Below are 15,178 nucleotides of genomic sequence, written 5' to 3'. Positions count from 1 at the left end.
GGTGGCAGTGTTCTGGAAGATTCCAAGGTCTGACAAGGATGTGCAGTGCCCAACACGCACACACAACCTAATAGTAAGTGTGGTTATTTAAGAATGAACTAAAAATGTTTTTTCTCTCAGTTAATGTGTATCATTCTTTTCGAACAGCTACTAAATTGCTAGAACATAAATATTAAGTTGTTTGGACCTAGTTGCTTAATAAACAGAACCGCTAGCTATTTCCTTGGCTGAGGGGCACTATGATAAAATAACAGGCACTCAGGTGCTAGGCAATCAGAGTTTGGGCACCTCTGTGTCAGTACTCCCAGAGGACCATTTTGCATTAAAGAATCGTTAGACATTTTCATATACATGCATGGGATTATGCTGTGGAGATATATTTCTAGGAAGTCACACCTTCTGTATTTTTGGCATATTCTTTTATGGTGATTTTTGGTTTAGAAACTACAGCCACCCTCATCTACAAAAACAAGCTGTTTTACAAGGTAAGGAAACTCTTTCTCTTTTGTCCCTCTTCTTCACTGAGTGAGGTGAGCTAAGATGAATCAGAACTGGTCTGAAAAGAGGAGAGATTGGGAAAGCAGGGGAGAGTTTATCTTCCAAAGAGATGGACACTTATAATTACAACATAATAAAAGTTAAGAAAGAATTCCTAATCTAGAAAAAACACCTCCATGGACTTGCTCCTGGACTAGCAAAGTAGACTAGATGTCCATATGAGTTTGCTGAACGAGGCTTTGTCCAAAGAGGAGTGGCTTCACTTCTGTGTCATTGTTCTTGTCAAGCTTTTCTTCTCAAAGTCCATTTGTAACTTTTCTGTTGAAGATGGAGACTTTCTTTTCATACTCAAAATGAAAAAGTCCAAGCAGGTATTTATTTTACCAGAACTTAAGAGAAAGTCCAGCTGGCTAGGAGAGCAGTATTCCTCCCTCATCCTGCACTTGAAGGAAAGATTCCTCCCCTTCCCCTTCCCAGAGGACCCAAGGACCACGGAAGAGAAGGCAAAATGAGACCAATGGCCAGCAGCCTTACTCCGGATCACACCATTTATTTAACATTCTCCCTCCTGTCTGTAGTTTACCGTCATAACGCAGAGACCCAGTGCAGTGCAGTCTTACAAATCTAAACAATATTTGCCTCACTTCAAGTAAATAAATTTACTGGCAGGAGATGAGCCAAGAAGTCATTGTTCTGACCCTATTAAAACGCCATATTAACAAACAGAATGAGCCGCCACTGCCTATTTTAATTCTGATGATTCTATTTTTACTGACCTAAATGGGAAAAAGGGGGAGAGAGGAAGTGGAAGGGAGAGGAGGAGATGAAGAGAGGAGACAAGACACGGCTTTTCCTAGCATGCTTTCAGGTTCCGCTAGTTCCCCTCCGTGTCCTCTGGCCCAAGTCAGGAACACTCCACATATTAACCACTTCCAGTGGGTCAGACTCTATTAACATACTGCTGAATTCTAAGAACATGCCTTTTCTCAAAATACTTTAGTTCCTCAAATTGTTTGAAGTCAGAGAGACCAAGGTCATTGAGGAAAAGGATCCCTCCAACTTTCTTGTCATTCCTGTGCCCAAAATAATTTCAAAGAAAAGAAATCATCCCATATGTTAGACTCAACAGTAGTTACTACAGACTCAGTGAGAACTGGTACATCTTAGGGCCTTAAGAATCTGAAAGCAATGTTCAAAACTGTATTTCCCAATCTGTCTTCTTGCTAAAGCTCTGTTTTATGAAACCTAGAATGGGCCTCCACAAGCTACAGGGCACATTTAGTACAAGGCAAGGTAATAGCTCCAAAAGCAAAGCAGGTTCAACAGCAGTGGGCATTTATCGAGCCTGGATGGTAGAGGCATGCGGTGAGAACAGGGAGGCTTACTAATCCTGTCCGGCTGGGCTTGCTGCTCACGGAGGAGGCCACTGAGCTCATGGAGCTGAGAGACGAGGCAGAAGGGCTGCGCTTCAGGCTGGCAGGCGTGGTCGCCATCACCCGCCTCACGGCCGCGGCCTTAGCTTTGGCTGGCGTAGTGGAAGGGAAGCCAATCTTGGTCACTTTGTGGACAGGAGCAAACAAGCCATATTTGGGTTGGCACTGAAAATACCTTTAGAGAATAACAATAAAAGCAGTGACCAAAAAATTAATTACAAGAAATAACAACTATAAACAAAAGCATCGTTTTTTGGTCATCACTCATGCCTGGTTTGCTGTGAATTCTACCAGTAAGCCAGGGCGGCCAACCAGCATAGAGCATTCACATGTATGTAGGCTGATAACCTCACTAATTAATGAGTAACAACATGATACACAGAGATAGAATTACCCATCTACGACTAAAGTGCTCCCAAGGTGCAAAGGGAGTAAATATTCCTACTATCTGACAAACTTACAGCAGAGGGGTTCAGACAGTGATGTGTCAATGTGCGTTCATCAGCAGTAACAAACGCACCACCAGGGTGCAGGATGCTGATACTGGGGGATAGTGGGGGCCGGGGGCATATGGGAACCCTCTGTATCTTCCTCTCCATTTTGCTATGAAACTAAAGTTGCTCTAAAAAAAAAAGTCTTAAAAATAAATTGAATGCTTGTTCAGAATCTACTCAGACGCATTACATGTATTACTAAAAGAGACCATCAAAAAGAACAGCTCCAATTCTAGTTGGGGGGGGCGCGGAAATCAGTAGATGAGTCTTAGGAAATAGAAATGCAGCTCTTGGGGTGCCTGGGTGGCTCAGTCGGTTAAGTGCTGACTCCTGCTTTCCACTCAGGTCCTGATTTCAGGGTTGTGGGATCGAGCCCCGCCTCGGGCTGTGTGCTCAGTGAGGAGGCTGCTTAAGACTTTCTCTCCCTCCGCCTCTCTCTCTCTCTCAAATAAATAAATAAATCTTAAAAAAAAAAAAAAATGCAGCTCTTGGTGAAATCTGCTTGAGCACCTTTACATGCAGGAAGGAGACAAGATTCCAACTCCAGACAAACCTGGTTCCAGCAACTGCCCCATCGTTCTTCCCAAGAGGCTCATCCAACTCCACACCACACCACTCCCCCTTGGCAAAGTCGGTCTCCCCAAGAAATCGGACCACACCGGCCTTGGTGCCACCAACCTGGAAAAAGAGAATGTAAAAATAAAGAGACGGACATAATCCCGTAGCTTAATCCTTTGCTGTTGCAACGGATAGTTAAGTACGAGACTCCACATTTCCCCCGACAGCTTCTTCTCTCTACCTTCTCTTCAGCTTTTAAGGAGTTTTCTCCGAAGACTGGTGAAGTTTACCAGGGTGACACATTGCCAGAGTGATCTGATATGTCCCAGTAATGAAAAGCCTATGTACTATGGAGTCATTGGGCTGTCCACCCAATTAATTAGTCCCTTCCTTAGAAAATACTTTATTACCCCAGAGGGATTCTCCTGCTCCAAAATAAGTATCTGCTACAAAAATAAAACCCGTACATCCGCTGAAGGAAAACAAAATTTATCCATACTCTCTACACTGTAAAAGCTGCTCTGTTTTCTCATTCTTCCTTTACGTCTTCATCCACGGAAAACGACAATACACACATAGTAAGGACAGATATTCATGCAACCACATGTTTGCTTTTGGCCTTTCACATGTACGTTGCATGAAAATGTAAATTCGTGAAGATAATTTGACTCTATTGATATTTTCCATTGTGAGAGCGTTTCCTCAGACTGTTATGAAACTCTATTCTTCACATTTTATTTCACATGAACTCTTCAAAGCTGTCTTTTTTAATGTGTAACTCTTTGTCCCAGCCATTGTTTGATGTACTATGCAAACATTATTTCCAAAATTACCCACCAGCATTTATGAATTATTCCTTCCTTTGCCATTACTTTTCTATTCCAAATACTCATTTTGCCACAGTCTCCCAGGGCACACAAGAACGCACTGATGTGTGTGAGACTTTCTACAGGCTTGAAAGTTCAATATTTGTGCTGCCGCCGTGGCTTTACATTTACGGCCACTTCACAATCGGTGTCCCATCTGCGAAGGCTGGCATCCCTTACTGCGCTTCAGACGACTCGTTTTCGTCCTTGCTTCTAAGCTTCTTTTTTCTTAACTGCTTCTTTAGAAATTGCCCCCCAACCCCCCACCCCCGTGACCAAGAGGAGTCACTGCAGGAACTTAAGAACATCATAAGCAGAAAATAAATGTTTTGCCTGTCTTCTCACCCGCCCAAGACAGCCCCTGCTGTTCTGGGTCACTCTCCCTGCCATGTTTCCGGGCGGGCTAGTGTTCCACCGCAGGGCTGTCCCACAATAGGCACGTCTCACCCTTTCCATTTGGAATGTTCACCGTTTTCTTACTGATTAAAAAAAAAAAACCAGCAACAACCTCTTTATACATGATGAACTTAAATTAATTCTTGAATAGGGGCGCCTGGGTGGCTCAGTCGGTGAAGCATCTGCCTTCAGCTCAGGTCATGATCCTGGGGTCTTGGGATCAAGTCCCGCATCGGGCTCCCTGCTCAGCGGGGAGTCTGCTTCTCCCTCCCTCTTCCTCTGCCCCTCCCTGCCACTCGTTCTCTCTCTCAAATAAAATCATTTTTAAAAAATTAATTCTTGAATAGCCAATGCATTCTCATGGTTCCAAAAATTTAAATACAAATATATACTGAGGGGCATCTGGGTGGAGCAGTCGGTTAAGCGTCTGACTCTTGGTTTGGGCTCAGGTCCTGATCTCAAGGTCTAGAGACCAAGCCCCACGCTGGCTCAGGTTCAGCCCAGAGTCTGCTTAAAAGACTCCCTCTCCCGGGGCGCCTGGGTGGCTCAGCCGTTAAGCATCTGCCTTCGGCTCAGGTCATGATCCCAGGTCCTGGGATCAAGCCCCGCATCGGGCTCCCTGCTCGGCGGGAAGCCTGCTTCTCCCTCTCCCACTCCCCCTGCTTGTGTTCCCTCTCTCACTGTGTCTCTCTCTGTCAAATAAATAAATAAATAATCTTAAAAAAAAAAAAAGACTCCCTCTCCCTCTGCCCCTTACCCCCCACCCTTCGCAACCTCACCCCTCACCCTCCCATCCCCATGCACGTACACACGCTCCCTCTCTCTCAAATAAAGAAATCTCTTAAAATAAATTAATTAAATAAGTAAATAAGCAAGCAAACATCAAGAGAAACGTCTCCTTTACTGAAATCCTGTCCCACCTGCCCCACTCCCACCATGCAGGGAAGCACTGTTACTGATTGGCGATGCATCCTTCCTCCCAGCATTTCTACATGCAGATGAAAGCAAACGTTAATGTCTGTTCTTATTCCTCTCTTTTATTTTTACACAAAAGCCGGTGTTTCATATGCAGTGTTGCACCTTGCAGAACACAGAGAACCTCCTTCTTTGTATCTGCAATTACTGTCATTCTACTATATGGATGCATTTCAGTTTATTCAATCAGTCCCAACTGATAGACACTTAAGTAGGTTTAATTAATTTATTTAACATTTAAAAATCATTTTGGCTAACTCTAAAACAAGACCAATGGGACAGTGTTAACTGTAGATTACCTTAGGAAGGTAATTTATTGATCCTAAACCAGTTTTTAGTTTTTTCTCTTTTGTTTTTGATGTTCTCTATTTTCTTGAATTCACATTTTATCCTATTTCCTTTTTCCTACTTTCTTTTGGTTTATTTTTCTTTCCTTCCTAATTTCTTTTTAAATTTTTTATTTATTTTAAGTAAGCTCTAGGCACAACGTTGGGCCTGAACTCACAAGCGCAAGATCAAGAGTCACATGCTCGAGCAACTGAGTCAGCCGGGCACCCCTCCTTCCCAGTTTTTTTTTTCTTTAAGATTTATTTTATTGATATATATATAGAGAGAGAGAGAGCATAAGCTGGGAGACAGAGAGGGAGAAGCAGGCTCCCCGCTGAGCAGGGAGCCCGATGCGGGACTCGATCCCGGGACTCCAGGATCATGACCTGAGCCGAAGGCAGTCGCTCAACCAACTGAGCCACCCAGGTGCCCCTCCTTCCTAGTTTCTTAAGACCAATACTAAATTTTTGTCTTTTTTTTTTTTTTTTAAGATTTTATTTATTTATTTGACAGAGAGAGACACGGCGAGAGAGGGAACACAAGCAGGGGGAGTGGGAGCGGGAGAAGCAGGCTTCCCGCGGAGCAGGGAGCCCAATGCGGGGCTCGATCCCAGGACCCCGGGATCATGACCTGGGCCGAAGGGCAGATGCTTAACGACTGAGCCACCCAGGCGCCCTGTCTTGCTTTTTAATACGAAAGGCACTTGTTTCTAAATTTTCTATGAATATAGCTTTCTATGAATTTGGGATGACACATTTTTTTCCTTTAACCCTTTGTTGAAGATGGAAGAACGTTAAAACCTCAAGCCTATGTTCTTCTTCTCTAAAAGGGAAACTTTTTGTGAAAGTGACTTAAGGAACCAGGGCAGATGGTCTAAGGCACTCCAGGCAGGAAGGGCATGTGAAGGGTGACACAGGGCAGGCAGCGCCAGGACAGTACAGAAGCGCTCTGTCATGACAGCTGTCACCGAGGTGAGATGGAGTTGGAGAAAACTCCACGGCAGGCGCCCTGTGTGTCCGGCACTGTGACCTCCATGCCCAGAACAGCACAGCAGACACTCAACAAACATGTGCTGGGTAAGTGAAAGGGGACTTTCTCCACTGGAACCTACACAGAAAAGGCCACTTTTTCCACATAAACCGACTAAAGGAGAAAGATCACCCACAGCTGAGGTTGAATCTGAGGTCTCAGAAGCAAGTAAAGGAAGAGACACTGACAAAGAGCGTGGGCTCTGAAGTTGGACCAATTCAAATACCAGCTCTATTAATTAATTAGTCAAGTTGCTTAATTTCTAAAGCTCAGTTTCCTCATAAGTAAAATGGTGAACATTTGGGGGCTGCTGTGAGGATAAAGTAAAGTAATCCACGTAAAACTGCTTAGAGCGGTGTCTGACAGCATAAGCCAGCAGCCAGTTTGCCCACATTAACGGGAATACTAGTTCTTGATCTGGCACACGCGACTGTTCAGTACTTTTTTTTTTTAAGATTTTTTTTGTTTTTATTTGACATCGAGAGACACAGCGAGAGAGGGAACACAAGCAGGGGGAGTGGGAGAGGGAGAAGCAGGCTCCCCGCCGAGCAGGGAGCCCGATGCGGGGCTCGATCCCAGGACCCGAGCCGGAGCAGACGTTTAATGACTGAGCCACCCAGGCGCCTCTCGACTTTTTAATACTCTTACCGGTATTCATGGAATCTACGAACAGTCACCTATATTGTTTTCTCCACCCTCCCATACCACACCACTCGGAGCTGCGAGCTGCCGGCTACCCAGCATCGCGTGAACAGAACACAGGTCATTAAAGATAATGCGATCTCATCGGATAATCTGTTGAATTCTTTGGGCGTGAGTCTAAGCTACTGTCAGGACAACTGTTTTTCCAAGAGGCGTCTAACAGGCCGTGGTCAGTAAATAATCCAAGCAAACCACAGGTTTCATTCGGAAGCTTTAAAAAAAAAGTACCACAAACAGGCCGGCGCTCCTGTGGGCTCGGCATCAGCCTCTGTCTGTCTGCTGGTACTCAACAAGAGTTGTGATGTTCAACAAGAGCCCATGGAAGAATCATAAGAAGATGCGGCGATTAGGTCCTAAGGCAGGCATGGTATGTTTTGATTTCCAAGAGCTACCCTGCTGGACTGTCAAGGAAGATATGCCCAGAATATAGCATATTTCAATGTGATGACTGAAGTCCACCAAAAATATGATCACTCTGAGGCCACAGGATCCTCAAGCTGGGATTTCCAGAATTCTTTCAGAAGAGAGAAGCTGGAACAAAAATCCCCAGATTCTAGGACAACTACAGAAAGATTCATCTGGAGTGAGACAGAGGATCCATGAGTGTCAGGAATGTGGAAAATCCCACAAGCAAAAAGGCAGTCTAACCTTGCATGACAGAATCCACATTGGCCAAAGGCCCTTTGAGTGTAACTACTGTGGAAACAGCTTCAGGGCCAAAGGCAATCTTGTTAAACATCAATGAATACTCACAGGAGAGAAGCCCCATCAGTGCAAGGAGTGTGGGAAAAACTTCTGTCAGTGAGGGAGTCTGGCCATTCATGAAAAACTCCACTCTGGACAGAAACCCTATGAGTGTGTTATTTGTCAGAGAAGCTTCAGGAATCAAAGTAACCTTGCTGTTCATAGAAAAGTTCACAGTGGTGAAAAGCCCTATAGATGTGATCGGTGTGGAAAAGCCTTCAGTCAGAAAGGAGGTTTCATCGTTCACATCAGAGTCCATACCGGCTTGAGACGTTATGCCTGTACACAGTGCAGGAAGTTTCCACACCAGGGGGAACTGAATCCTACCTGGCAAAATCCGCACAGGAGAGACACCCTACCTGTGTGGCCCGTGTGAGGAAAGCTTCACTCAGACAGGGAGTCTGGCTGTGCCCGGGCGAAGCTGCTCTCAAAGACACACCCTCTGACCACTCTCTCCTTCTCTTTCCTTTTTTAAGATTTTATTTATTTAGGGCGCCTGGGTGGCTCAGTCGGTTAAGCGACTGCCTTCGGCTCAGGTCATGATCCTGGAGTCCCTGGATCGAGTCCCGCGTCGGGCTCCCTGCTCAGCGGGGAGTCTGCTTCTCCCTCTGACCCTCCTCCCTCTCATGCTCTCTGTCTCTCATTCTCTCTCTCTCAAATAAATAAATAAAATCTTTAAAAAAAAAAAAGATTTTATTTATTTATTTGAGAGACAGAGACAGAGCACAAGCATGGGGAGCAGCAGGCTGAGGGTGAAGCAGGCTCCCTGCTGAGCAAGGAGCCCGATGTGGGACTCGATCCCAGGACCCTGCAATCTTGACCTGAGCCGAAGGCAGATACTTAACCAACTGAGCCACCCAGGTGCCCCCTGACCACTCTCTTCAAAGGAAGTTCTCTTTATAAATTAAAAGTACAAAATCCTCAGATCAAGAATCTACCCAATTCCATGGAATGAATGGAGACTCTTTCAGAAAGACCATCACTGGGTAGGACAAACTGACATTTCTCCTTTCCCCCAAATGAATATGAAAAATAAATGTCGTTTACTATAAAAAAAATAAAATTAAAAAAAATTTTAAATACCACAAATAGCAGATAAGCAACTATTTCTCTAACTGCAGGTAATAAAATATACATTTACCCTGAAGAAAAAATACCATGCCACAAAATTTATTTGAAATGGATGACTACAGGCTCCTAGGATGGGTGGTTTTTTTATACTTTTTCTCCCATCAAACTTCGAACTCTTGACTCCTATGACAGACAATATGCTTTCCCTCTTCCTGTAAAATATTCTCAGTAGTTGCTCAAAATATCTTCAACAGAGACAGGAAGTCACATGAAGTCCTAAAATCACTCAAATGCTTTTCTGCTTAATCATTCTACAGTCAGATTTTTTTCTAAGCATTTAAACATGATTGTATAGTTTTACTTCTCAAGTGTCCCAGAGAATCTACAGTATTTCAGTATGTGCAGTTACATTAGATATAAGCCACAATTTTCAAATCTATGTTTTAGGGGTACATATCAAGATTCTTAGAGAAAAAAAGTTTTCAACATAAAAACAAAAAACTAGATCCATGGCAAACACAAATAACTACCATTTACTATCTTTACTCTCAGGATATGAGCATATTAACTCCTATACTGTGGTCAATTTGAATCAAAATTAGAAGTCACTACTGGAGACAAAATTAATTTAAACTAGAAACTCAATTAAAGGAAAACAAAGCCAGTTATCATGCTTTAGAAAATCTCAGATTTGTAAGTTCTCATTCATTCATTCGGTATTTATTTCTTGAGTGCTTGGGTCCTTGGGGTACCAGTATAAACAGAATACAGTGTTGGCCACTGAGAGAAAGTGAAACTGGGACAAGTAATTCCAGTGAAGAGTAATAAGTGCTTTAAGAGGTTTCTACAAAATGCTGTGGGAACAGATAAATGCCCTCTTGCAAATTCATGTACAAATAAGAACACTGATGAATTCTGCCGGCTGACGAGCGGGACAACAAACAGGAAAGAGGGAACACTTAATGCTCTCTGAACTCCCCCATCTATTTATGATCAATCCCAAACAAGCCATCTAATCTCACTGTGCCTTGGTTTACAAAGCTATCAAATGTCCAATGAGTGCTAATGAGGGACTGTCTCGCAGGAATACTATGAGCAACAAAACCTTGTGAAGTGGACTCTTATTTGCCATATTCTAAGTTAGGCAGCTTTTTTTTTTTTTTTTTTTAAGATTTATTTATTTGAGAGAGAGGGAGCAAGCGAGTAGAGGGAGGGGCAGAGGGAGGGGCAGATGGAGAGAGAGAATTTCAAGCAGACTCCCTGCTGAGCATAGAGCCGGAGGCAGGGCTGGATCCCAGGACCCTGAACTGAAACCAAGAGTTGGCCGCTTAACGGACTGAGCCACCCAGGCACCCCAAGCAGCTTATTTATAAAAAGGTAACTATGGCTAATGGTATTTACCAAGTACAAACCTAGCCCTGACTTAAAATTTAATCAGCTGTGAAATGAGGGTGCCAGCATAGATATTTTCTACCACCTCAACTAGAGAGCCAAGCCCTTTTGGGGTGGTTCTTCCGGCAAGTCTCCCACAGAGAAGGGCAAAACCTTCCTGTCCTGTTTTTACCTCTTGTCATACTGTACAATTTTACTTCTCCCCTTCGAGGGTATGTGACAGCTACACCTAAAACCCTCTAGTTCTTAACAATCTTTAGGAGTATCTACTATGTGACAGGCACTCTCCTAAGCGCTGGGGTATGAACATGAATGGCATACAAAGTTTCTAGACTTCCATGGAGCCTAAATTCTGGTCAGGGGAAAACGGACAATGAACAAGTAAATAACTGAGAAGAATGTTTTAAGTAGTATAGAGGGACAGGAAACAAAACAAAAAGGGTGATGCCATAGTGCCTGGAGAGGTGACAGGGAAAGGGTCCCCGAGGAGGTGACGTCTGAGCCAAGGCTTGAATGACTATAAGGTGCCAATCATGCAAAGACATAAGGGCAGAACATTCCAAGCAGAAGAAACCGCAAATCCCAAGGTGCAGCTGAATCTGGGGTTTAGGAAACAGCATGGAAGCCAGTGTAGCTGGGTGGAGTGAGGCAGGGGGACATGTGGAGGGAGGGGAGCTCCGAGAGGGTGGGCAGGGTCCAGAGCACGTGGGCCCTGAAGGTCTTGGGAAGGAATTCAGAGTTTTACCTGAACGCGATGGGAAGCCCTTTCAGACAGCAGTGTGTTGGTTTTGGTCACTGCCAAACCTACAGCACCAAGAACACGGCCTGCACAGAGCAGACACTCAGCGTCTTTACTGAATGGACTGGAGGGTGTTAAATAAGCTGCTACAGGTTCTCTAGGCTAAATAAACGTCGTGGTTTCCTTACTCCCTTTATGCCATCAATTTGAGTTTCCCAATCTATAACAGATGGCAGTAAATAAACCCCCTAGAGAATTAACACAACAAGTGCAGATGATGTAGAACAGATACTCTCTCATAAACTCTACCTTGCCTGAGAACAGGCAAAGAAGACATAATTACGAAGACAATGATTAAAAGAAGAAAAAGTTATGCTTGACTTGCGTGTTAACTCTTGAAATTCATCTTCCCTTCCCAGGAAGAAAAAAGGGGGGTGTGGATGGGGAATTAATCTGTTACATCAAGGGACGCCTGAGTGGCTCAGTTGGTTAAGCATCTGCCTCCGGCTCACGTCATGATCTCACGGTCCTGGGATCGAGTCCTACATTGGGCTCCCTGCTCAGCGGGGAGCCTGTCTCTCCCCCCCTGCTTTGTGCTCACTCACTCTCTCTGACAAAATCTTAAAAAAAAAAAAAAATCTGTTACATCAGAGTGTGGGCACAGAACTACTAACTTTTTCATACAAACTTAAAAGTACCCAAATCAGGACATTTTGAACTAGGAGCAAATGAATTCCTTTAACAAAAATTTAAGTAAACAAATAGTGAATGGATAAAATGTGGTATATCCATAAAACAATATTTTAGCCATGAGAAGCAATGAACTACAACATGATGAGCCTTAAAACATAATTTATGTGGAAGAGGCCAGACACACAAAAAACTGCTATATGATGGCATTTATACAAAATGTCCAGGAAAGGCGTACGACAGAAGGCAGATCAGTGATTGCCTGGGGCTGGAGGTGGGAGTGGAAATGACTTGCCAAATGTAAGAGGGAACTTCTTGGGGTGATAGAAATATTCTAAAACTGGATTGTAGTGACTGCATAACTCTATACATTTATTAAAAGTCATTGGGGTGCGTGGATGGCTCAGTCAGTTAACAGTCTGCCTTTGGCTCAGGTCATGATCCCAGGGTCCTGGGATCAAGCCCCACCCTGGGCTCCCTGCTCAGTAGGGAGCCTGCTTCTCCCTCTCCCTCTGCCCCCACCTGTTCTTGCTCTCTCTCTCTCAAATAAATAAAATCTTTAAAAAAAAATCATTGAACTGTACACTTACAATGGATGCATATATTATGCCTCCATAAAGCTGTTTAAAAACAAAATAGAGGGGCGCCTGGGTGGCTCAGGTGGTTAAGTTTCTGCCTTCGGCTCAGGTCATGATCCTGGAGTCCCAGGATCGAGCCCCACGTCTGGCTCCCTGCTCAGTGGGGAGTCTGCTTCTCCCTGGCCTCTGCCCCTCCCCCCCTTTCTCACTCTCTCTCTCACTCAAATAAACAAACAAACAAACAAACATAGAGGGCTGCCTGGGTGGCTCAGTCGGTTAAGCATCTGCCTTTGGCTTAGGTTGGGATCCAAGTCCCGCATTAGGCTCCGTGCTCTGCAGGGAGCCTGCTTCTCCCTCTGCCTCTGCCTCCCGATCTCTCTTGTCTCTCTCCCTCTCTCATGAATGAATAAATAAAATCTTTAAAAAAAAATTCTTTGCCCAAACTCCTGGGCCCTTGGATGGGCTCTAAGATATCCTGGTAATTCTGCTTAAAGATTTCATGAAAGCAATACTAAGAGTGAGAAGAGGTGATCTAGTAACAGGCTTTTCAACGTTAGCCTCAGGCTCGGGCAGTAGTCAATCTTTCCTCCCTCTGAGTCCCACAGTAGGACAGGGTGATCTGCGTCCTCAGCCAGAAATTCCTGAGCCCCAGGAGCCTACACAAAGTTCTCAAGGCTGGAGAGATACCAGTTTTGATATCTGTAAGGTATCCTACATTTGCAAAAAGAACCTAATATCATACTAATTAGCCAGGCCCAGGGACTGACGCCTGGAGAAAACTCTCCCAACATTGCAAAAATGAAACCACCAGTATGGTGCCAGTGGTTTTATGTGGAGCCAGCATCATCAGATCTACATTTTAGGCGCACCATTCTGTCACAGTGTGGAGGACAGACCTGGGGAGAGATGGACTAGTGGCAGGGACAGCGTGGACAGCGGCGTGGCAGGGGTGTGGCAGTCCAGGGGAAGGAGACGCCGGCCGGCCTGAGCCTGTGCAGGACACCAGGGCTGGAGAGAGCAGAGGGATGGTTTAATGCATTCTCAAGCCTCAGAAGTGAAAGCACACTTACTCTGCCCTCTCACAACCAAGAGCAGCCAGCAGGGAGAGCGGTGTTCGCACCCGCCAAGAGCTGCTAAGATGTGACTACTGACCCTGGCTGCGAGCCAAGAGGCCGTCGCAGGCGGATCCAGCTTCTCACCAGAACTGTGAGGCGATCTGCATTTCCCTGAGCAAAATCTATCGTGCTGGAAAAGATCTCCATATTCAGACAAGGTCTCCAAAGAGAATTTTTAACATGACGTGAACATCTGGAGTCTTCTCAACCTTGAGGCATACAAAATAACGGATCTTTTCTGCTCATAGCTACTGTCCCGTCAATCAAGGTACAGAGAGGTCACAGTAAATAACAGCTTCCCCGGAGCTCAAGAACCGCCCAGGCAGATGATGCACCAATGCCCAACGTAAGGGCAATGTCACCACCAGACTCGTAGATTTGGGGGTTCTAAGTCACTGGTAAGAAGACTGAGAAAAACAGATGAAATCAACTTATTAGAAAGGGCATATTTGTATGTTGTTTGTGTGAACATAAAATGGTAAGGATATCTGGACCATAATTTGGCTGTATATTACAAGTTTAAATGTTTTTATCTTCCTCTAGGCAGAAATTTCATTTCTAGGGAAAACAATAGGAGCAATCTAATGTCTATGATTAAATTAGGTGCAGTACTTCCAAAGAGTGTGATACCAAACAGTAACTTATTATTTTAAACAGAGTTGTAGGGGCGCCTGGGTGGCTCAGTCATTAAGTGTCTGCCTTCGGCTCAGGTCATGATCCCAGGGTCCTGGGATCGAGCCCCACATCGGGCTCCCTGCTCGGTGGAAAGCCCGCTTCTCCCTCTCCCACTGCCCCTGCTTGTGTTCCCTCTCTCACTGCCTCTCTCTGTCAAATAAATAAATAAAATCTTAAAAAAAAAAAAATAAACAGAGTTGTATTTACTAGCATAGAAACGCCTCGAATCTACAGAAGTATATTGTGATGTTCACACTAAATGACCCTACTATGTGCATGTTTTAAATAAGTTACAGATAAATCTCACAAACATAACATTGAACAAATCAAGAGACACACATGAAGGAAGTATACACTGGATGAAGTGTAGTTACTTAAGGTTCAAGCACACACAAAATAAACCTTATGAATAAAGGTCTTTTTTAATTCTCAGGAAGACTTTTTTTCCTCTTTCACAGTATCCGTATGACCTACGGAGATCTACACTGCAATACTCTTCGTGTAAGAGCTCTGGGAGTAGCTCGTAAGAAAATAAAGCTTGTCGTTTTAAAAACAAAATGCTGAAAAGCCTCCTCATATACGGTCATAAACTAAGAATTCAGCATAGAACATACAGTTTCAGACATGGAGACAACCCATGTTGAAACACAACAGCTGGAAGTCGGTCACCTTTCTCAAGAACCTGACATCACCTCCTTGAAATATCAAATATACCCAAAAAACACAACGAGACCATCTCAAAAAAATTCTGGGCAATTAGTTACCCCAGAGATTTGCAGTCTGCAAAGAGGTATGTCTCTGAGAGTCCAGCAAACCACAGCAGAAAGCAATCTTCAGTGAGACCCATGCAGTATTCATGAGGACAAATGGGAGCACAGAGAGGCCAGAGAGAGATG

At 44.3% G+C, this 15,178-nt stretch overlaps 1 protein-coding gene across 11 annotated transcripts in view; it reads right to left on the bottom strand.

Moving 5' to 3' along the window:
• CLIP1 (CAP-Gly domain containing linker protein 1) overlaps positions 1 to 15,178 on the bottom strand; it is a 118,284-nt gene that overhangs the window by 62,482 nt on the left and 40,624 nt on the right. For all 11 annotated transcript variants that reach the window (XM_064578298.1, XM_045887736.3, XM_064578304.1 and 8 more), the window contains exons 4-5: positions 2,979 to 3,103; positions 1,884 to 2,106 (exon numbers count right to left, since the gene is read on the bottom strand). In XM_064578298.1, the coding sequence (XP_064434368.1) occupies positions 1,884 to 2,106; positions 2,979 to 3,103 (348 nt within the window). The remainder of the gene's footprint in view (positions 1 to 1,883; positions 2,107 to 2,978; positions 3,104 to 15,178) is intronic.

The sequence above is a fragment of the Mirounga angustirostris genome, unplaced genomic scaffold (assembly GCF_029215605.1).
Source record: "Mirounga angustirostris isolate CCGP_5_RB_7025 unplaced genomic scaffold, mMirAng1.0.hap1 SCAF_14, whole genome shotgun sequence".
NCBI classification, from domain to species: domain Eukaryota; kingdom Metazoa; phylum Chordata; class Mammalia; order Carnivora; family Phocidae; genus Mirounga; species Mirounga angustirostris.
The sequence above is the reverse complement of the archived record's forward strand: the minus strand, read 5'-3'. Positions and strand labels throughout refer to the sequence as shown.